A 24,929-nucleotide genomic window follows, 5' to 3' on the forward strand; every position below is an offset into this window, starting at 1 on the left:
CTGCAAAGGGTCCAGAAATACAAGAAATGGACTGTTGAAGATTCAAAAAAAAGTTGTGGCGTTGAGAGCAAAAGAATAATATATGCACAACACTTAGAGAATGAAAAGACAATGACCAACTGCATTACACCAACTGTAAACATGATGGAAGATCTGCATTGGTTTGGGGGATATTTCCTTATGGTGGAGGGAGTACACTGTTTGAATCAATGAAATCTTTGAACAGAAAGGGTACCATAAAATCCTTGTTCGTCACACAGTCCCAGCAGGAAAAACTGATCAGCCAGGAATTTATTATGCACCTACATAATGACCCAAAGCACAGACCAAAGTTTTGCAAAAACTACCTGGTGAAGGAAGAGGAAGAGTGTAACCTGAAAATAATGGAATGGCCACCACAATCACCAGATCTAAACCCAATCGAACTTCTGTGGGAAAAAATCGACCATGAAGTGAGGAAACAGTGACCAGCCTCTCATAAATGCCTCTGGAATATATTACAAGCCTCTTGGAAGCAATTAGAACTAACGATTTATCTGATGAAAATAAAGTTAGATTTTTTTCCATTGTAAGAATATGAAATGGCAATGTTTTTTGTTTTGTTTCTTCTACTCCATGAATAAATAGAATGTTCTTGATTGTTTTTGCCTTTAAAGCGACCGTCCGATATTGGGTGAACAAAGATGGCCGAACCGTTCTCTAACTACCTGATGCACACTGTGCATTAGTATGCATTATGGATCTAAAATACTACACATGCTTTGATTGACCAGTGTTGCCCAAGTTAGCAGTGCTGACCAGTCAGATCAGCATGTACTGTTATAGACCACCAATGCATACTATTGCACAGTGTGCATTAAGTAGTCAATGAAGTGGTGCTGCCATCTTTGTTTGTGCAGCCCTGAAGGGTGACTTTACACTGTAAGTGTTCATGGTGCCCAAAGACTTTTGTCCAGGAGTGTATATAATTTTGTTATTACCATAATCATACTTAGAAAAAGGTCATCATATCATTAATACCCAATAGTGAATACCATAAAAATATGGCAGAATTGATGAATCCCCCCAAAAATTAATAAAACTTCTATCATGCATTATATGTATCCCAAAAGGGTGAAGGGCTGCTCCAATTGCAGTCAATAAAAGGTTAACAGGTCATGATAATACTTATTCTACAGTTATGCAAAACTTCTTCACAAAGTATGTATTGCACAGTTGAATTAGACACCAGCATCATTTACTTCCTCTACTCCAGGTAGACAATGACATCCCTACTCGAGTGCCCACTAAAGAATGTGGAGTACAAAGCTTGGTTCTGCTTCATTACGGTCATGTCATTTCACTTTTCATTCCATTGTATAAACTTTGTAAACAAAAAGCCATTGCAAGCTTGGTTCTTAGTATACAGCAGCTGCCAACTGAAACCCCACACATCACTTTATTTAATGAAGGACTATGTGGACAATGCTACCAGGAAGTCAAGATACCTTATAAATTCCCACCTTCACTGCATAGTTTCTAATGGCATCATGGAGCGGAGGGTGGTGTGTCTTCTACTGCTGTCCGGTCTCATTGGGTCCTACGCCCAAACACCGTGAGTAGTTTTTAATTATTACGTGTCAACTGAACATCTTATCAATGCTCAAATCTCCAGAAAGAGAAGAACAAGAGAACCTTCTGAAATGGATAAGAAAAAAGATTCAAGTTACAGTGTGAAAATGTCATCCCTGAAGAACCGACCGCAGTCCTCTAAGTATCACGCCTATTTTGGCATTAAGGCCCATGGGGATTTTTTCTTTTTGTGTCAGCACATGCAGAGAGCTATATCTTTTTTTTTATTCCATTGAGGTAGCCATATGTGGCTTGTTTTTTACAAGCCAAGTTGTAATTTCCAATAGCACTAATATTGCATTCAGCTTGTTGAACTTTTTTTCTACTTTTCTGGCGGGCGGGCAAGGAAAAATGACAGCAATTCTGCCATTGCTTTTTGTATTTAGCGGTAAAAAGAACTTGTTGATTAACTTTTACTAACTTTTTTAGGCGGGGGGGGGGGGGGTGTATAAATAACGGCAATGGCCTCCACTGCTGGGCAATTCACCATGCAACGTAAGAAGCAAATTATTGTACTTTTATTCTATGGATCACCATGTATATGGTAAATGAAGTATGGGTAGTTTCCTAATGCTTTACAACCGTTGGTTCATCATAGCACGTCAAACATATATTTTTTTATGTTGCTTCTCACCAAGTGCAACAGCCCTTTTACTTTTCTACTGATAGAGTTACGTGTCGGCTTGCTTTTACTTGACAAAATGTAGTTTTGATTGGTAACCTTTTGGGATACATTTTTTTGTAATTCTTAGAGAGGAGAATAGAAACTAAACTGCACATTTCTTTCTCTGTATTGACTAACTTAACTTTATTCTAGGGGTTATTATGAGTGCGGCAGTACCAAACTTTAATTTCTTTGGGGGATGGGGGGGGGTTCTGTCACACTATATTGATCTTAAAGGGGTTGTCTCACGCCGAAACAGGTTTTTTTTTTATTCAATAGGCCCCCCGGTCGGCGCTAGACAAACACAAGGGATGGGTTAAAAAAAAAAACGTTTAGTACTTACCCGAATCCCCGCTCTGCGGCGACTTCTTACTTACCTTACCAAGATGGCTGCTGGGATCTTCACCCACGATGCACCGCGGGTCTTCTCCCATGGTGCACCGTGGGCTCTGTGCGGTCCATTGCCGATTCCAGCCTCCTGATTGGCTGGAATCGGCACACGTGATGGGGCGGAGCTACGAGGACCAGCTCTCCGGCACGAGCGGCCCCATTCACCAGGCAGAAGACCGCACAGCGCAATCGCCAGAAGACGGCGAATTTAGACGGATCCATGGCGACGGGAACGCTAGCAACAGAGCAGGTAAGTGAATAACTTCTGTATGGCTCATAATTAATGCACGATGTACATTACAAAGTGCATTAATATGGCCATACAGAAGTATATAACCCCACTTGATTTCATGAGACAACCCCTTTAATTTTACCGTTTTTTCCCCATTGTTAGTCTTGAAAGTACAATTTGGCATGGCCCTATAGGTTGGTGCCTCTTCCAGACCTAGCGGTCTTGATCAAGCCTTCTACTGCCATGGAAAACAATTAGCATCCTATATTTGTGTTGTGGGTGCCATTGGAGTGATATGAGCCTCCTTCCTTTGCAAGCCCCATATCATTTAAATGTTATAAAGTGGCTGTTATCAGAGGTTTCTCAAAAATAATAGAGGAAGCCCGGCAGTAAGTCACCACCAACTTATTGTTGATCCATGGCTACAGCTTTTGCAATGCCAAGACAAACATGGAGTCTTTGGACAAGGCATTCCATGACGTACATGGGCGGTATGTCACAGTGTATAAAGAGGTTAAAGGGGTTTTTACAAGATTGAAAAAACGTGACTGCAGTATGTGGTATTCATACTCAGCTCTTGCAGTAGTGCTGAGATTGCTGCTGAGTTGACGAAGTCCGGTACGGGTTTTAGATTTGGCTCTGTCCCTTTTAGCTCAGTAGGTGTGATGTAATGTGGTCACATCCGTGGGTGATTAGCTGGCTAAATACCTGGGTTGATACAGAGCTAGGATACTGTGTATCTGTCTGGGCTGTCAGTAAGTGGCTCCCATGGACAACGTTGTTTCAGCTGTGACGTTAACAGAGGACTGTTTGTCATTTTGTTTTTGTTTTCTGGGTTTTCTTGTCCTTTATTTTGTTGGCTAAGTAGGGTTACTGAGGTCCCAGGAACGAGTGCGGGACCACACCTTTTGGAGCGATCAGTCTGCCTTTTTAGGCAGGGCTCTCTCGTCATGTATTTAGGGAAAGGCTTCCCGTTTCCCTACTATATGCTTAGCATGGTGGGCTATTATTTGTGCATATCTGCAGGTGCAGGTCCAGCACGTCATTGGCCGATGTAACATCAGCTTTCGCTTCCGTCCAGGTTTCCCATTTATGTGGATTCACATGAAACCCTGGATGGAAAGTGATGTGACTGCCATTCATTGAAAAGTCCAGCTTAGATTACAAATTGGGGGTTATCTGTTGGTTGGACCCTGAAAGGAGAGACCCCTAACTGAATTCTAATTTGGGAACCATGTGTTTTACATTTTTTCAAAAAAGTTGACTAAACCTAAACCAATCGCTAGCACCACTATAACTAAAATCTCATTAAGGCTGGCTTCACACAGCTGTGACGGGCTCCGCAAGCAGAATTCCGCAGCGGAGCTTGTCGCGGCACCCCCTAAAGACCCCATAGTTACCTCCGGATCTGCCGCCCGACGTCCCGAATGAAGCTTCGGCGCGCATGCGCAATAGAGCGCGTGACGCGCCGGTCCCATCATGTGACACGCCCACAGCGTCACATGATGCGCCGGCTGCACCATATGACGCGGTAGGCAGGGAAGCGGTTTCACGCCATCTTCTGCTGTGCTACAGCGGAAGATAGCGTGACGGATGGCTTTCATTGACTGCAATGGAAGCCATCCGCGTGTACGCCTGCGGAAAATAGAGCCTGCCGCGGGTGAGGATGGGTGATTTAACGGTGCGGAATTCTGCAGTGGAATTCCGCATCGTGAGCATTGTGCCGTACTTTCCGCTGTACTACGCCGTTCTACGCGGCGTAAATCCGCCCGTGTGCAGCCGTCCTAAATCACAATGGAATCAATCTACAGTAAGTAGAAAAAAATTGTTGGAGATTCACATCAAATTTATAAAAAGTCACATGCTAAATCTCCATAATCTTATATATGACAATTAGTTTTCTAAACCAACCAACCACTACAATAAACTAACATCAACTCTGCGTCAAATCTGCACGTTGTAAAGTTTCCCTTTATTTCTAGAGACCCCTCCAGGTCTTATTTTTAGTGTTTCCTTTCGGCGCACCAGCTTACAGTTTTGTCTCCTCTGAACAGATGCACTTTGATTACTCCTGGCATCCTACGTGCCGACACTAAGGAAACCATAGTACTGGATGGACACAACACTGGATTTGAGGCCAAAATTAAAGTCCAAGATTCTCCACAGAAGAAACGATTGTTTGCTCAAGGCAAGATCTCTGTCAACAGTAACAATGATTTCTTGGGAACCACTACAATAGAGGTAAGTCATCCACATGTAGCAAACTTGTAGGATTCATTACTAGCTGGTGGTGCTTACAATAAACATGATCCCTGTATACGTCCTACATCACTGGAAGACTCCCACCTATACCGCGGGGTATTTTTTATGTTACAATTAAGCCGGCTCCCTAAAAACACTTCTTTATTCTTTTATTTTAAAAAATCCGTAAAATTACAAATGCTGGGTACCGTGTGACATCAGGTCTGCGCTCAGACGTGTTTCAAAAGACACTTCTTTCTTCTTCACAGCTAACAAACTGACATGGGACTTCCAATTAAAATCAATTACAGACCAATCATACATTTAAATCATAAGTGCACATTTCCACAAGTTTAATTGCAACAGCCAACCCCCCCTCCCACCCCCCTATTTTTTTTCGTGTCTTTCCTTCTTTCCTCTTTCCAGTTCTCTTCTTTTTAATAAATATACAGAAAATCTTTTTTCCCTGTATTAGGATAGGTAGATATGGGAAAAACAATTCCCTACAGATAACGGGGCCCACATGGGGTCAAAATTCTCCCCTATGATAGCTAATCTGATGATGGCTCATTGTAACACATATAAAGCTCAGAGTGTAGTACGCATGCTTCAGAGACAATATCATTATTATACGGGATCGCACTGAGGCGTCCGCATGGGATTTTGTATATTATCTCAATGATAATCAATATAACTTAGTAAAGTTTACCAGTCAGTAAAATAATGTTACTTTATCCTTTCTTGATCTCACTTGCTATGTGAATAAAAACACTTTTAGGGCTCTTTCACACGAGCGTATGTGTTTTTACACTTGGCAGAACGCGGTTGTAAATTGCGTGAATAAAGAATAGCTGTGATCAAGTCCTGAGCTTAATTAGCGATTTCTCGTCCATTCACACGGCCCGGGTGTGACATATTGCAGGAAGATCAGGCTGCTGTTTGGAAATCCCTCGAGCATAAATCCTCGTAATTACTGCTAATGCCTAAATAGTGGCACCCAACATCTTTTCCCAGCGTTGGGCGCAGCTAAACTCCCTCCCTCTTTTAGCAGGTCCCATAGGAGCCTATGTGAGCCTCCAAAATATATTGGTCGAAAGATAGGACAAGACCTATCTTTTCCGGCAAAATCAAAATTCGGTCGCTGATTTAGTTTGCTTATGTACTATTTTTTTTCCGTCTGATCGCTCATCTGAATGAATACATTGAATCTAATGCTTCAAATGGTCACGATTTTCGGACGACGTTTTATTGCGGCTAAATAGCGGTGTAAGACTTTACAGTGGAAACTTCCTTTTTTATGAAAAGTACTGCAGGTAACACTATTCTAGAAGCTAAAAGTTGTCCCCCATCTCAGATCGTTAAAAAGATACCTGTGGGAGAATTAGAGCCAAGCGTACGTGTTCCCAAACAAAAGGGTTATACAGTTGCTGAAGCTGATATATGCAGGCGACCACTGGTGTAACTATAGGGGATGCGGTTGCACCCGGGCCCAGGAGCCTCTCCTTTACCTAGAAGGAGCCCAGTATGATGAATAAAGCCTTATAGTTGGGGCCCTGTTACAGGTTTTGCATTGGGGCCCAGCAGCTTCAAGTTACGCCTCTGTGAAGCGACTAAAAGATCAGGATGCAAAAGATTGGATGTTGAATAGAGCTACAAAAAGGGTTAATAATATGGATAGGAATGTCTTGTTGGAGGATAAGGCAGTTAAAACTAAGGCAGAGAACAGACTGGAGTTTTTAACAGCTGATATTAGGAATTTTAAAACTGTGAAACAATCGTTTTTCCCTTATCTAAAATCTGAGTTTATTATTAAAAGTGTCATCCATTGTGATAGGAATTTTAATTTACAATATATTTTGCACTAATTATAATAAAATCTATACAGGCCGCACTCAGATTATGTGGGGTTGAAGCAGTAAAAAAAAAAAACTTTCAGAGGAGGGGATTGGAGAAAGTTTGTCCTCAGCAGAGAGGCTTTCTGGGTATTAGAGTTGGGGGCTCGCCTACCAGCGGGTTTACATTTTAAAAATGATTTGCTATATATTTATTAAAGAGAAGAGAAATGGAAAAGGAAAAAAGTAAAAGGAAATTAAGGAAGAAGGAAAAAAATATTATTGTTTGTGTGTTCAAGAAAGAAATGTCTTTAGAAACAGGTCTGAGTTGTGGACATACTGTCACACGGCACCTACCATTTGTAATTTTATGGAATACATTTTTTTTTAAAAAGATAGTGTTTTTAAGGAGACGGCTTTTCCTTTGTTGCTACTTAAGCTGTTTAACTCACGGTCATCCTGAGCACCTGAAAACCTTCAAGGTAAATATTACCTACTAAGCAGATGAGGATAACGTTGTGTTATGTATTTTGGAAATTACTTTTTTAAGTTGTATAACTTACTAAAATAATTTTTATTGAATAAAGGAATTTTTTTCTACTTTAAATTTTAGTGGAACCAAATTTATATTCACATTTAACTTACATAAAGGCCTCATTCACATGAGCGTTGTTTTAGTGCAGTATAGGTGCACAAAAAAATTTGCGCCTATCCTGTGTTAAAACTCGCAGGAACAGGCAGCTACTCACTGGAGCAGCAGTGATTCAAAAAGCACAGCTGCTCTAGGAGGAGTGAGAGAAGAAGCCTTGCAGCACTTCGGGGTTTCCCCATAGTAGGGAGAGAGTGGGGCTATGGGGGATTAACCCATAGCCCCACTCTGTCTCTTCCTGCTATGCGTTAATTCCCCCTAGCTCAACTTCTCTCCCTGCTCTGGGGATTGCAGAGCGCAGAGAGAATGGACTGGGCTATAGAGCTTCTCACAGAGATTCCCTATAGCAAATATAAAGGGGGCAGGGCAAGAGGGGCAGGGCTAGATGGTGGATCCCTCTAGCCCTGGCCCTTCTCCCACTCTCTCTGGGAAACCTTCAGGGAAAGCCCTGTAACCCCACCTCCCTTTCTCTCCTCCTATAGTGAAATCTCTTGTGAATAGAGGTGGAGGCAGTCCCCTATTGCCCCCTGCTGCTGGGGAATTGCCCAGGACATTTAAAATGTGCTGCTCAGAAGCACATTTTAAATGTTCTATTGTAAATTCCTGTTAGTCCCCAGGGGGATTAAGCGAACCCTCGGGGAGTCCCCTCATCCCCATGGAGACTAACAGGAGTTTACAGCAGGACATTTAAAATGTGCTTCTAGGCAGCAGGTTGTAAATGTCCTGCTGTAAGCAGTAGGGAATCTTTTTCTGCGCAGGAGTTTCCATAAACTTAGAATGGAAACTTCTGCGCAGCTCGCACCAAACATAGGACATGTCCTATTTTTTCACACACTGACACTCGTATGTCCTAACTTTTGTTAGGTGCACCAATTCAGCGCGCCTAACATTCTCTCATGTGAAAGTTTCTACGGGAACATATTGGTTCCTGTAGAAGCACGTTCTTTGCGAAAACAACGCTAGTTTAAATGAGGGCTTAACTTTGTTAGGGGGGTCTTTGATCAGACCGTTCAGCTGATGCTGTCTGCTTCCGAATTAGTCTTAGATATGAGTACTCATAGACGACGCAAATGGACAACCATATATGACATGCGATGCCTAGAAGCGAAGTGAAGTTTATTTGCAAGATGCAGAATATAAAGGGAAAATTTCTCATATAAGATTTAATCACAGCGCATCTCCAAGGTCGCTGGACATCTGGAGAAGACAATTAATAATACTCCTTTCAAAGACACCCGGTTTCCCAGGACAGTACATCAACATATTATGATCAGTTTATCAAAGTAAAAAGTATTCAAGGATACTTTCCCAGAAGGGAAGAAAAAGGGAGGATAGATAAGAACTCGTGTGAGAACAAGAACATAAAGAAATACAGAAAGATAATATTTCAGACAGAGAAATTAAAACTTATTTTTCTTTTATTTATTCAAGGTAAAAGGTAAAACTAGAATTAACCCCTCACAACTTTGTAAGGACCTTTCCAGTTTTGGTCTTAAATGGGCTGTTCCAAGATGTAAACATTTTAACTATCCACAGGATGGGGACAAATGCCTGATCGATGAGGGTCCGACTGCTTGGATCCCTCCCCACCAATCACAAGAACAGGGCTGCATGTCCCCCCATATGAATTGAGCAGCAGCCGAGCATACATACTGCTGTTCCATTCATCTCTATAGGACTGCCAAATAGAATCTGAGCACATCATTATATAATTGTATGCAATTGACAACTAATAGATGTGTAGACAAAATTGCTATTAAGAGCCAAAGTGTGACATAAAATGCACATACACACACACACACACACACACACAATAGAACTTCAACTAACGTCATTAATCCGTCTGGAAGCAATGGACTTTAGTAGAAATCAATGTTAGTTGAGGACATTGTTTCTATAGGAATGAATGTAAATTCAATTAATTGGTTCTAGACGTTCCAAAATTAGTCCGAATTAGTCTTAGATATGAGTACTCATTAGTCCGAATTAGTCTTAGATATGAGTACTCATAGATGACGCAAATGGACAACCACATATGACATGCGATGCCTAGAAGCGAAGTGAAGTTTATTTGCAAGATACAGAATATAAAGGGAAAATTTTTCATATAAGATTTAATCACAGCGCATCTCCAAGGTCGCTGGACATCTGGAGAAGACAATTAATAATACTCCTTTCAAAGACACCCGGTTTCCCAGGACAGTACATCAACATATTATGATCAGTTTATCAAAGTAAAAAGTATTCAAGGATACTTTCCCAGAAGGGAAGAAAAAGGGAGGATAGATAAGAACTCGTGTGAGAACAAGAACATAAAGAAATACAGAAAGATAATATTTCAGACAGAGAAATTAAAACTTATTTTTCTTTTATTTATTCAAGGTAAAAGGTAAAACTAGAATTAACCCCTCACAACTTTGTAAGGACCTTTCCAGTTTTGGTCTTAAATGGGCTGTTCCAAGATGTAAACTTTTTAACTATCCACAGGATGGGGACAAATGCCTGATCGATGAGGGTCCGACTGCTTGGATCCCTCCCCACCAATCACAAGAACAGGGCTGCATGTCCCCCCATATGAATTGAGCAGCAGCCGAGCATACATACTGCTGTTCCATTCATCTCTATAGGACTGCCAAATAGAATCTGAGCACATCATTATATAATTGTATGCAATTGACAACTAATAGATGTGTAGACAAAATTGCTATTCAGAGCCAAAGTGTGACATAAAATGCACATACACACACACACACACACACACACACAATAGAACTTCAACTAACGTCATTAATCCGTCTGGAAGCAATGGACTTTAGTAGAAATCAATGTTAGTTGAGGACATTGTTTCTATAGGAATGAATGTAAATTCAATTAATTGGTTCTAGACGTCCCAAAATTAGTCCGAATTAGTCTTAGATATGAGTACTCATTAGTCCGAATTAGTCTTAGATATGAGTACTCATAGATGACGCAAATGGACAACCACATATGACATGCGATGCCTAGAAGCGAAGTGAAGTTTATTTGCAAGATACAGAATATAAAGGGAAAATTTTTCATATAAGATTTAATCACAGCGCATCTCCAAGGTCGCTGGACATCTGGAGAAGACAATTAATAATACTCCTTTCAAAGACACCCGGTTTCCCAGGACAGTACATCAACATATTATGATCAGTTTATCAAAGTAAAAAGTATTCAAGGATACTTTCCCAGAAGGGAAGAAAAAGGGAGGATAGATAAGAACTCGTGTGAGAACAAGAACATAAAGAAATACAGAAAGATAATATTTCAGACAAAGAAATTAAAACCTTTTTTTCTCTTATTTATTCAAGGTAAAAGGGAAAACTAGAATTAACCCCTCAAATTCCCCCATTTGGACATTGGGTCCACCATCATGCTAGGTACGTTCACCCGAGTGGTGCCAGCTCCTGCCAGATTCCCTCGAGTCATGTGGTGGTCCCGAAGTCCATCTGGGTTAAAGTTTAGCAAAAGCCTTTTCACTACAATGTGTGATAAAAGACATGATTAACTTTAAAGCAACATATATGACGAGCAAAATCATTACCATTTGAAGTATACTTTGTAGGATTCCCATAAACCAACCTCCTAAACTAGAGAAACAATTGGCAGGGTTCAAAAACTAAATGTGTTACCCCACCAGCTAACCCTGGTTTCTGAGTTTTCATTTGTCCATGCAAGTAATTCTTTCGGCGAAACAGGAACAACCAGGAAAAGAAGACTAGTGGCACCAGGTGCGTGTGTGCAAGTCCAACAGTCCTTCACCTGTGAGGTGTTTAGTCCATCTATCAGTATTTGGTGGTGTCTAACAAAGTGGTTCTGGGCATTGTCATTTTGCACCCTCTCATAGGGGCGAAGCATGGAGTGAGGAGTCCAAAAAGTCCAACAATAAACAAAATGTCCTTCATTTTCCTTCTCATAGGGGGGGCAAAGCAGGGCATGAAAAGTCTCATTAGTTCCGAAACAAGCAACAGTTCCTTCAACTTTCACAGAAGTAGGTGTGGTCAGCAGGACTTGATAGGGCCCCTCGAATCTGGGCCCTAGGGATTTCCAGACATGCCTCTTTACAACCACCCAGTCTCCAGGTTGCAGAGAGTGGGATCCCTCTAAGTTGTCTGGGTCTGGAATGGAAGAAAAGACTAGATTCTTTGTTACTTTTAGTTGGTCACACAGGTGCTTTACATATTCAGTTACTGTGCCATAGCCCTGCTGTAGGGCCTGTGGATGATACAGCCCCAATCTTGGCACAGAGCCAAACAAAACTTCTTTTGGCGTGTCCCGCCATCTCAGTGACGTACATTTGGAAGGGTTTGTCATAGTCTGGCAGCCCCAGTGCAGGTGCACTGGTTATCTGTACTTTCAGCTGATGAAAGGCTGATTTAGCCCGCGGGGTCAGGGCAAATGGCCGTGAACCCAAACAGTCGTACAGAGGCTGCATGGTCATGGAGGCAGAGCGTATCCATGGCCGACAGTATGAGACCAGTCCCAAGAAGGTACGCAACTGAGCATGGGAGGTGGGAAGTTGCATGTCACTTACCACCTTCGTGCATTCCGGCGTCAGGTGTTTGGTACCTGGACCTAGGCAGTGGCCCAGGAACACTACGTGGGACTTGCAGAACTGAAGTTTGTCTTTGCTGGCTTTGCAGCCATTCTACTCTGATGGAGGAAACACAAAAGGCTTAGTGATGCATTGAGGCAACTATTTGGGTCAGGAGCACACAAAAGTAAGTCATCAACATATTACAAGAGGGTGGTGCCCTCGGGAATTGGCCAGGCGTCTAATACCAGCTTCATGCATCTGGTGAACTGGGTTTGGGCTATTCAGTGCCCCCTGTGGCAGCACTGTCCAACAGTACTGCTTTCCTCTGAAAATAAATGCAAACAAATACTGACAGTCTGGCTGGCCCTTTATACTCTTTCTCTTAACGGGGAACAAAGGGGTATTGGCTGGGGAGACACATTCCTTAAGGGCTTTAAGTTGACATAAAGAAGTGACAGTGTCTGCAATTGCATCTTCCTAGACATGTGCCAGGGGGTACTGACAGACCAAGGGGGCTTTTCCCCCTTCCTTTAGGTAAACCATTACCGGTGGGACTGACAGTCTGCCGAGGTCCGTCTGACTGGTAGCCCAAAGGCTCGAAGGAACGACACTAAGAGCTTGTTCCTCTGCGTGCGTAAAAGTGAGGACAGGGAGAGGTGTCGCTAGGTCTGCTGCCATCCGACAGAAGGTCGGGTGACTTTCAGACCCCGGGTGTATAAGAGCCTCACCGGACGGGTGAAGTTTGATACAACATCCCAAGGGTCCCATCACATCGGTTCCCAATATGCTTTCAGGACCTTTCAGCACAAGGAAGCGCGTGAGTCATCACGACTAGAGATGAGCGAACGTACTCGTCCGAGCTTGATACTCGTTCGAGTATTAGCGTGTTCGAGATGCTCGTTACTCGTAACGAGTACCACGCGATGTTCGGGTTACTTTCACTTTCATCTCTGAGACGTTAGCGCGCTTTTCTGGCCAATTGAAAGACAGGGAAGGCATTACAACTTCCCACTGCGATGTTCAAGCCCTATACCACCCCCCTGCAGTGAGTGGCTGGGACGATCAGGTGTCACCCGAGTATAAAAATCGGCCCCTCCCGCGGCTCGCCACAGATGCGTTCTGACATAGCTGAGGGAAAGTGCTATCGTGTTGGAGCTGCTATAGGGAGAGTGTTAGGAGTTATTGTAAGCTTCAAGAACCCCAACGGTCCTTCTTAGGGCCACATCTAACCGTGTGCAGTACTGTGGAGGCTGCTTTTTGCAGTGTTGCACCTTTTTTTTTTTTTTTGTATATCGGCCGTGCAGAGCATTGCGCCCTGCAGTAATACTTCAGGGACAGAAGTGCGTAGGCAAGGACAGAAGACATATTAATATTATTGATTGAATATAGGAAGTGGGCCTTTGCTAAAAAAATTTGGGCAAAAAATCTATTTGGCCTGCCTGTCACTGTGCTCAGTGTTCTGGGTCTGTGTGTGCTGGGTGTAGTAGTTCTACAAAATCATACGCAGCCAGCTAAGTGTTACAGCAGGCTTGCGCCAAATTATTTGCTGGCGTTCCGTAAACGAAGTCAGCCTCCAACCACAGGCCAATAAGCGGCACATTTAATTACAGCGTTCTGTTTCTGCACTACTGGTAATACACCATGCTGAGGGGTAGGGGTAGGCCTATAGGACGTGGACGCGGGCGAGGACGCGGAGGCCCAAGTCAGGGTGTGGGCACAGGCCGAGCCAGTGCGGTGGCCAGGGGTAGAGGCAGGGCCAGAGCGAATAATCCACCAACTGTTTCCCAAAGCGCCCCCTCGCGCCATGCCACCCTGCAGAGGTCAAGGTGCTCTACGGTGTGGCAGTTTTTCACAGAGATGCCTGACGACCGATGAACAGTGGTGTGCAACCTTTGTCGCGCCAAGATCAGCTGGGGAGGCACCACCACCAGCATGCGCAGGCATATGATGGCCAAGCACCCCACAAGGTGGGACGATGCCCGTTCACCGCCTCCGGTTTGCAGCACTGCTTCCCCCCCTGTGCCCCAACCTGCCACTGAGATCCAACCCCCCTCTGAGGACACAGGCACTACCGTCTCCTGGCCTGCACCCACACCCTCACCTTCGCTGTCCTCGGCCCCATCCAGCAATGTCTCTCAGCGCAGCATCCAGACGTCGCTAGCGCCACTGTTTGAGCGCAAGTACGCCGCCACGCACCCGCACGCTCAAGCGTTAAATGTGCACATTGCCAAATTGATCAGCCTGGAGATGCTGCCGTATAGGCTTGTGGAAACGGAGGCTTTCAAAAGCATGATGGCGGCGGCGGCCCCGCGCTACTCAGTTCCCAGTCGCCACTACTTTTCCCGATGTGCCGTCCCAGGCCTGCACGACCACGTCTCCCGCAACATTGTACGCGCCCTCACCAACGCGGTTACTGCCAAGGTCCACTTAACAACCGACACGTGGACAAGCACAGGCGGGCAGGGCCACTATATCTCCCTGACGGCACATTGGGTGAATTTACTGGAGGCTGGGACAGAGTCAGAGCCTGGGACCGCTCACGTCCTACCCACCCCCCGAATTGCGTGCCCCAGGTTGGTGGTGGTATCTGCGGCGGTGTATGCTTCCTCCACTAAACCACCCTCCTCCTCCTCCTCCTACGCAACCTCTGTCTCACAATCAAGATGTGTCAGCAGCAGCACGTCGCCAGCAGTCGGTGTCATGCCGCGTGGCAGCACAGCGGTGGGCAAGCGTCAGCAGGCCGTGCTGAAACTACTCAGCTTAGGAGAGAAGAGGCACGCGGCCCACGAACTGCTGCAGGGTCTGACAGAGCAGACCGACCGCTGGCTTGCGCCGCTGAGCCTCCAACCGGGCATGGTCGTGTGTGACAACGGCCGTAACCTGGTGGCGGCTCTGCAGCTCGGCAGCCTCACGCACGTGCCATGCGTGGCCCATGTCTTTAATTTGGTGGTTCAGCGCTTTCTGAAAAGCTACCCACACTTGTCATACCTGCTCGGAAAGGTGTGCCAGCTCTGCGCACATTTCCGCAAGTCCCACACGCACGCTGCCACCCTGCGGACACTGCAACATCGGTTTAATCTGCCAGTGCACCGATTGCTGTGCGACGTGCCCACACGGTGGACCTCTACGCTCCACATGTTAGCCAGGCTCTATGAGCAGCGTAGAGCTATTGTGGAATACCAACTCCAACATGGGCAGCGTAGTGGGAGTCAGCCTCCTCAATTATTTACAGAAGAGTGGGCCTGGTTGGCAGACATCTGCCAGGTCCTTGGAAACTTTGAGGAGTCTACCCAGATGCTGAGCGGGGATGCTGCAATCATTAGCGTCACCATTCTTCTGCTATACCTCTTGAGAAGTTCCCTGCAAAGCATAAAGGCAGACGCTTTGGAATCGGAAACGGAGGCGGGGAAGACAGTATGTCGCTGGATAGTCAGAGCAACCTCATGTCTATATCTCAGCGTATTGAGGAGGAGAGGGAGGAGCATGAGGAGGAGGGGGAAGAGACAGCTTGGCCCACTGCTGAGGGGACAGATGCTGCTTGCCTGTCATCCTTTCAGCGTGTATGGCCAGAGGAGGAGGAGGAGGAGGAGGAGGGGGAGGAGCATGAGGAGGAATGGGAAGAGACAGCTTGGCCCACTGCTGAGGGTACAGATGCACCTTGCCTGTCATCCTTTCAGCGTGTATGGCCAGAGGAGGAGGAGGAGGAGGATCCTGAAAGTGATCTTCCGAGTGAGGACAGCTATGTGTTGTGTACAGGTACCGTGGCACACATGGCTGACTTCATGTTAGGATGCCTTTCTCGTGACTCTCGCGTTACACGCATTCTGGCCACTACGGATTACTGGGTGTACACACTGCTCGACCCACGGTATAAGGAGAGCCTTTCCACTCTCATACCCGAAGAGGAAAAGGGTTCGAGAATGATGCTATACCACAGGGCGCTGGTGGACAAACTGATGGTTAACTTCCCATCCGACAGCGCTAGTGGCCGAAGGCGCATTTCCGCGGCCCAGGTAGCAGGGGAGGCGCAGAGATCAGGCAGCATGTACAGCGCAGGCAGGGGAACATTCTCCAAGGCCTTTGCCAGCTTTATGGCTCCCCAGCAAGACTGTGTCACCGCTCCCCAGTCAAGGCTGAGTTGGCGGGAGCACTGTAAAAGGATGGTGAGGGAGTACGTAGCCGATCGCACGACCATCCTCGGTGACGCCTCTGCCCCCTACAACTACTGGGTGTCGAAGCTGGACACGTGGCCTGAACTCGCGCTGTATGCCCTGGAGGTGCTTGCTTGTCCTGCGGCTAGCGTCTTGTCAGAGAGTGTGTTTAGTGTGGCTGGGGGAATCATCACGGATAAGCGTACCCACCTGTCAACCGACAGTGCCGACAGGCTTACACTCATCAAGATGAACAAAGCCTGGATTTCCCCAGACTTCTCTTCTCCACCAGCGGACAGCAGCGATACCTAAACAATACGTAGGCTGCACCCGCGGATGGAAGCATCGTTCTCTATCACCATCCAAAACGGGGACCTTTTTGCTTCATCTATCTGTGTATAATATTACTCCTCCTCCGCCTGCTCCTCCTCCTGAAACCTCACATAATCACGCCGAACAAGCAATTTTTCTTAGGCCCACAATGCTCAGTCATATCATTTTTGTAAACAATTTTTATACGTTTCAATGCTCATTAAAGCGTTGAAACTTTCACCTCAACCAATTTTTATTTTTACTGGGCTGCCTCCAGGCCTAGTTACCAATTAAGCCACATTAACCAAAGCGATTAATGGGTTTCACCTGCCCTCTTGGTTGGGCATGGGCAATTTTTCTCAGGTACATTAGTACTGTTGGTACACCAATTTTTGGGGGCCCTCACCTACAGTGTAATCCAATTAATTTTTTGCCCACCTGCATTACAGCTGACGTAACATCAGCTGTGTTGGGCACTGCAATGGGATATATTTATGTACCGCCGGTGGGTTCCAGGGAGCCACCCATGCTGTGGGTCCACAGGGAGTTGTAACTGCATGTGTCCATTTCTAAAGAACCCCGGTCTCACTGGGGCATGCAGTGTGGGCCGAAGCCCACCTGCATTAAACATGACATTATTACCTCAGCTGTGATGGGCAATGCAATGGGATATATTAATGTACCGCCGGTGGCTTCCTGGCACCCACCCATGCTGTCGGTCCACACGGAGTTGTAACTGCATATGTCCACTTCTAAAGAACCCCAGTCTGACTGGGGCATGCAGTGTGGGCCGAAGCCCACCTGCATTAAACATGAATTTATTACCTCTGCTGTGATGGGCAATGCAATGGGATATATTTATCTACCGCCGGTGGCTTCCTGGCACCCACCCATGCTGTCGGTCCACACGGAGTTGTAACTACATGTGTCCACTTCTAAAGAACCCCGGTCTCACTGGGGCATGCAGTGTGGGCCAAAGCCCACCTGCATTAAACATGAATTTATTACCTCAGCTGTGATGGGCAATGCAATGGGATATATTTATGTACCGCCGGTGGGTTCCAGGGAGCCACCCATGCTGTCGGTCCACAGGGAGTTGTAACTGCATGTGTCCACTTCTAAAGAACCCTGGTCTGACTGGGGCATGCAGTGTGGGCCGAAGCCCACCTGCATTAAACATCACATTATTACCTCAGCTGTGATGGGCAATGCAATGGGATATATTAATGTACCGCCGGTGGCTTCGTGGCACCCACCCATGCTGTCGGTCCACAGGGACTTCACAATAGGGAGTTGTACCTGCCTGTGTCTATGAATTAAAAACCCCGGTCAGGTTGGGGCATGCAGTGTGGGCCGAAGCCGACCTGCATTTAATCTGACGTTAGCTCTGCCGTCCAGGGCACTGCAATGGGATACATTTATGTACAGCCGGTGGGTTCCAGGGAGCCACCCATGCTGTGGGTGCACACGGTATTCCCATTGCGGAGTTGTACCTGCCTGTGACTATTTATAAAAAAACGCGGTCTGACTGGGGCATGCAGACACCTTGACAGAATGAATAGTGTGTGGCACATAGGTTCCCCATTGCTATGCCCACATGTGCAGCTCCAGATGGAGGTGGCACAGGATTGGATTTCTCATTGCTTCTGTACAGCATTGTGGACTATCGCCCCACCCCTTTTAAAGAGTCTCGCTGCCTAGCCGTGCCAACCCTCTGCAGTGTGTGCCTGCTTTTCCTCTGGCAGACGCACTTATGAACAGACATGAGGGTGGCGTGGCATGAGGGCAGCTGAAGGCTGGGCAGGGACAGTTTGGTGTGCGCTGTGGACACTGGGTCGTGGGGGGCGTTTGGGCAGCATGTAACCCAGGAGAAGTGGCAGCAGAATGTGTCATGCAGGCAGTGATTGTGCTTTGTTGGAGGTAGTGTGGTGTTTAGCTAAGGTATGCATTGCTAATGAGGGCTTTTCAGAAGTAAAAGTTGTTGGGAGGGGGGGCCCACTCTTGCCGCTATTGTGGCTTAATAGTGGGACCTGTGAACTTGAGATGCAGCCCAACATGTAGCCCCTCACCTGCCCTATCCGTTGCTGTGTCGTTTCCATCACTTTCTTGGGTTTTGCAGATTTTCACAAATGAAAACCTTAGCGAGCATCGGCGATATACAAAAATGCTCGGGTCGCCCATTGACTTCAATGGGGTTCGTTATTCGAAACGAACCCTCGAGCATCGCGTAAAGTTCGTCTCGAGTAACGAGCACCCGAGCATTTTGGTGCTCGCTCATCTCTAATCACGACCCTTCAGCGTCTTTTCTTTACTGCAAAAAGAGGGGTGTTTGCTGGAGAACGTATCTCACGTAAATCCCCCATCGGAACTAAGTCTCCCACTTGTTCCCCAATCAGCATTTTTCTTGTGGGAAACTAAAGAGATACTGTTTGAACCAGGGGTGCGTATCCTGGCTTCAGATTTACCATCATAGGGGGTATATTCAATTTCCCTATGTCTGTCTTGGAGGTGGCTTACTATTCGTCAGGACCTGCAGAAAGCTGAGTTTCTGCAGTAGCTGTCAAGACAAATACATGAGCCGGATCTACCAAGAGAGCAGTTAGTTTACAAAACTCATCTGAACTGTCACCTGAGGTCTCAACCCGTACCGATCCATCTGGTGAGAATTTGATGGATGCAGATAAGGCTTGTAAGATATCAGTACAAATAACAGAGACATGAATTACAATAAGGCAGAATAATCCACAAACATCTATCCACATTGGAATATGATATTCTTTAAGCAAATTCATTATTAATCTGATCCTGCCTGCAATGTCTCATCAAATTTGAAAAAAACTTTTCCTAACTGCCCAAGCTTCTCACCCCTCCTTTCGGAGAAGAGAGGGATGAAACATTATGTACTTTTACATCATCTAGCTCCACCCCTTCGATACTGGCCGTTTGCGTGTCTCTCCTACAGAACATTCTCTCAGAGACAGTACAATACTAACAGCATTTAGCAGCGATACAGATGTCCAACCAATCACAGAACTGACATTTACACAAAAAGCAAAAATATACCTTAAAATCCCTATGTTCTCTATTTTTAAAACCGTATAATTCCCGTAATTCATTACAAGTTTCTTATTTCATCAACGTCTGTCTTCCTTTCTATGACCCTGAATCTTATCTCTCTATGAAACAGAACAATAGCTAAGATTTTAGAAAGTGGCCAGAACATTCAGACTTTAAACAACATTAATCATTAGTAATTATAAGAGTTATATTTCTCTGCACAGACTATGAAACACAGATGGCAGGGGATAGTTAAACACATAGAAAAGACAATATGCTAAGCGCTTCTAACAGCGCAACATTTTTCCGCATTTTTAACCCTTGTATTCTTAAAATCCCCCACAGATGTGAGTGGGGTATAACTTTCTTACACTTGTATGAAGGAGACTAAAACGTACAGCAAAGATTAGATTACATAACATCAAGACATACAAGACAAACAATAACGTTTATTTGTCACATAATTGTCCATAGATTCTGCATGAACTTGCTTTATGTCCCAAAGGAACACAGACTAAAAGGATTCCCTTTCTCTGATAACCCATTACTGCCGTATCTACACTTGCCTCAATCCATCTGTCTAACATACTTTTATCCAACCTTTGGCTATCTCTGAATCTTTCCCAAACTTGCTGGTCTAAGATTCCATTCTCCCAAAATTCTAAACACCTGCTTTTCTCAACAACTTGCTACATTCTCTCCCCACGGCTAACTTGCTTTCTCTGTCCTTTGCTATTTCTCTAGCTGTTTTCCATATAGGCATACTCCTTGCCCTGTACGTTTCCCGTATTGTCTGCTCTTAGAGCCCTCTTATCCCTTTCCTGACTCTATTTTTCCTCTTTTACAAAAGAAGATTTCCCCAGGAGTTACTATTTAAAGTTAGTCCTGTTCTACCTAGGCTTCTCGCAACCCAAAAGTTGTACCTGTATAGATGTCAGTAGGGGGATTCCAGGGCTCACTACTGCCCCTTTAGACGCTTTCTGCAAACCTATTCCAATGCTAAGGGTCCAATGCTATACCCTGCCTGCTCTAACAATTTAGTACATATACTTTATAGGCTTGCCTACAAATGTCCTTCCCTTCCCCTTCTCTCATGGACTTACTTCTTAATTTACCACTATCGTCCCTTCTGCCAAATACTGGCAGGAATTCTATGGCCCTTCTGCCAAGTACTGGCAGGAATTCTATGGACTTGTGTCCCTTCCGCAACTAGCAGGAATTCTATGGCCCTTCTGCCAAGTACTGGCAGGAATTCTATTTGCAATCTCTTTCCTTCTTACGGGCATAAGGGGGGACCACGGCTTGCCTTTATATGCGGCTTCAGTAATCTTATAACAAATTACAGCTAACATTATGAGTCCGGCAAAAAAAGCAATAATTTCTACAGCACACAGCAGACAGCATGGCAATATACACATATGGGTTTTTCCGTCTATTACAGTTACTAAGAACACCAAAAAATAACAGCCAGAAGCGTCCTATAAACATGCAGCAACTCACCTCCTGTCAACACGGGAAGTCAGGGGAGCCCAGAGCTGGAGTGGCAAGTCAAGGGCTTACCTTACACCGGTGTTTTGTAGATCTGGGGTCCCGTGGCCTCTGGTCCGGCTGGTCGTCAGGTAGGGTCGTCAGGTATCGGCTGCAGGTAAGGAGTTAGCTTCTGCCCCACGTTGGGCGCCAAGTAATGTTAGGAGGGGTCTTTGATCAGACCGTTCAGCTGATGCTGTCTGCTTCCGAATTAGTCTTAGATATGAGTACTCATAGACGACGCAAATGGACAACCATATATGACATGCGATGCCTAGAAGCGAAGTGAAGTTTATTTGCAAGATGCAGAATATAAAGGGAAAATTTCTCATATAAGATTTAATCACAGCGCATCTCCAAGGTCGCTGGACATCTGGAGAAGACAATTAATAATACTCCTTTCAAAGACACCCGGTTTCCCAGGACAGTACATCAACATATTATGATCAGTTTATCAAAGTAAAAAGTATTCAAGGATACTTTCCCAGAAGGAAAGAAAAAGGGAGGATAGATAAGAACTCGTGTGAGAACAAGAACATAAAGAAATACAGAAAGATAATATTTCAGACAGAGAAATTAAAACTTATTTTTCTTTTATTTATTCAAGGTAAAAGGTAAAACTAGAATTAACCCCTCACAACTTTGTAAGGACCTTTCCAGTTTTGGTCTTAAATGGGCTGTTCCAAGATGTAAACTTTTTAACTATCCACAGGATGGGGACAAATGCCTGATCGATGAGGGTCCGACTGCTTGGATCCCTCCCCACCAATCACAAGAACAGGGCTGCATGTCCCCCCATATGAATTGAGCAGCAGCCGAGCATACATACTGCTGTTCCATTCATCTCTATAGGACTGCCAAATAGAATCTGAGCACATCATTATATAATTGTATGCAATTGACAACTAATAGATGTGTAGACAAAATTGCTATTCAGAGCCAAAGTGTGACATAAAATGCACATACACACACACACACACACACACACACAATAGAACTTCAACTAACGTCATTAATCCGTCTGGAAGCAATGGACTTTAGTAGAAATCAATGTTAGTTGAGGACATTGTTTCTATAGGAATGAATGTAAATTCAATTAATTGGTTCTAGACGTTCCAAAATTAGTCCGAATTAGTCTTAGATATGAGTACTCATTAGTCCGAATTAGTCTTAGATATGAGTACTCATAGATGACGCAAATGGACAACCACATATGACATGCGATGCCTAGAAGCGAAGTGAAGTTTATTTGCAAGATACAGAATATAAAGGGAAAATTTTTCATATAAGATTTAATCACAGCGCATCTCCAAGGTCGCTGGACATCTGGAGAAGACAATTAATAATACTCCTTTCAAAGACACCCGGTTTCCCAGGACAGTACATCAACATATTATGATCAGTTTATCAAAGTAAAAAGTATTCAAGGATACTTTCCCAGAAGGGAAGAAAAAGGGAGGATAGATAAGAACTCGTGTGAGAACAAGAACATAAAGAAATACAGAAAGATAATATTTCAGACAAAGAAATTAAAACCTTTTTTTCTCTTATTTATTCAAGGTAAAAGGGAAAACTAGAATTAACCCCTCAAATTCCCCCATTTGGACATTGGGTCCACCATCATGCTAGGTACGTTCACCCGAGTGGTGCCAGCTCCTGCCAGATTCCCTCGAGTCATGTGGTGGTCCCGAAGTCCATCTGGGTTAAAGTTTAGCAAAAGCCTTTTCACTACAATGTGTGATAAAAGACATGATTAACTTTAAAGCAACATATATGACGAGCAAAATCATTACCATTTGAAGTATACTTTGTAGGATTCCCATAAACCAACCTCCTAAACTAGAGAAACAATTGGCAGGGTTCAAAAACTAAATGTGTTACCCCACCAGCTAACCCTGGTTTCTGAGTTTTCATTTGTCCATGCAAGTAATTCTTTCGGCGAAACAGGAACAACCAGGAAAAGAAGACTAGTGGCACCAGGTGCGTGTGTGCAAGTCCAACAGTCCTTCACCTGTGAGGTGTTTAGTCCATCTATCAGTATTTGGTGGTGTCTAACAAAGTGGTTCTGGGCATTGTCATTTTGCACCCTCTCATAGGGGCGAAGCATGGAGTGAGGAGTCCAAAAAGTCCAACAATAAACAAAATGTCCTTCATTTTCCTTCTCATAGGGGGGGCAAAGCAGGGCATGAAAAGTCTCATTAGTTCCGAAACAAGCAACAGTTCCTTCAACTTTCACAGAAGTAGGTGTGGTCAGCAGGACTTGATAGGGCCCCTCGAATCTGGGCCCTAGGGATTTCCAGACATGCCTCTTTACAACCACCCAGTCTCCAGGTTGCAGAGAGTGGGATCCCTCTAAGTTGTCTGGGTCTGGAATGGAAGAAAAGACTAGATTCTTTGTTACTTTTAGTTGGTCACACAGGTGCTTTACATATTCAGTTACTGTGCCATAGCCCTGCTGTAGGGCCTGTGGATGATACAGCCCCAATCTTGGCACAGAGCCAAACAAAACTTCTTTTAACTTAAGCGTACCATTTAGTCTTTTCACTTTGCCGGAACTCTGCGGGTGGTATGGAGTGTGGAACGCTTGTTCCACCCCAGGGGCTGACATCACCCCTTGCATCACTTCACCTGTAAAATTTGTACCTCTGTCACTCTCAATTGTCTCTGGTACCCCAAATCTACATACAAGTTCTGACACAAGTTTAGTCGCTGTACATTGTGCGGTGGCTTTGAACAGGTCCACGCACACAAGGACGTACTCATACCTGCCTCCTGATTTGGGAAGCTGGATGTAATCGATTTGTAATCTCTGAAAGGGATACAGTGGTCTGGGTGTGCACTTCCGGGGGAGGGGGGGTCCTTACCACTTGACCTGGATTGTGCAGGGTGCACACTTCACATGCCTTCACATATGCCTTCACCAACCTGTCGAACCCTGGAGCATACCATACCTTGTCCACAACAGAAACCATGGCATTCCGAGAGGCATGCACTGTCCCGTGAGCTAGGACGGCGAGGAGGGGGTAGGCAGCCGCTGGTAAACACACTCTGTCTCCCATTTTCCATACATCATCTACGTACCTAGCTCCTGCCTTGGTCCACTGCTCCACTTCATCCTGTGTGACGCCAAATCCCACATCAACAAGAGTGGTGGGACCAATATCCAACTTACAGCACACAGGGTCTTGCGTCCTGGCCAGGAGAGCTGCAGCCTTGGCTGCCCTATCATTCCCCTTGCTCTCCGGTGACTGCCCCTGCGTGTGTGCTTTAACCTTTATTATGGCCACTTGTTCCGGCAACATGATGGCCTGCATTAATCTACCTACTGATACACCATTCTTAATGGGCTTGCCTTGTGCCATGAGAAAGCTCCTGGACCGCCAGATGGTTCCATAATCGTGTGCAATACCAAAGGCGTACCTGGAATCAGTGTAGATGTTAGCAGTGGTACCTTTCGCAATCGTACAGGCCTCAGTTAGAGCACGGAGCTCAGCCTCCTGCGCTGACATGTGTGGCGGCAGTGGTTTTGTACAAGTATCTCATTCAGTGTGACTACTTCAAAACCTGTTACAAACCTTCCTTCGTCATTCAGGTATCTGGATCCATCCATAAACAGCTCAAACTGGGGGTTCTGCAGGGGCTTGTCTGTGACATGCGCAAACCCAGCCGTTTCCTGGGCCATAAGGGCCACACAGTCATGCT

At 45.1% G+C, this 24,929-nt stretch overlaps 1 protein-coding gene across 1 annotated transcript in view; it reads left to right on the plus strand.

The window, feature by feature from the left end:
* Positions 1-1,529: 1,529 nt before the first annotated feature.
* The window catches only part of LOC136610274 (A.superbus venom factor 1-like), a 193,999-nt gene continuing 170,599 nt past the window's right edge, over positions 1,530-24,929 (plus strand). Inside the window, exons 1-2 of the mRNA XM_066589506.1 lie at positions 1,530-1,594; positions 4,952-5,138. Of these exons, the coding sequence (XP_066445603.1) occupies positions 1,530-1,594; positions 4,952-5,138 (252 nt within the window). The remainder of the gene's footprint in view (positions 1,595-4,951; positions 5,139-24,929) is intronic.

The sequence above is a fragment of the Eleutherodactylus coqui genome, chromosome 2 (genome assembly GCF_035609145.1).
Source record: "Eleutherodactylus coqui strain aEleCoq1 chromosome 2, aEleCoq1.hap1, whole genome shotgun sequence".
In the NCBI taxonomy this organism is placed as follows: Eukaryota; Metazoa; Chordata; class Amphibia; order Anura; family Eleutherodactylidae; genus Eleutherodactylus; species Eleutherodactylus coqui.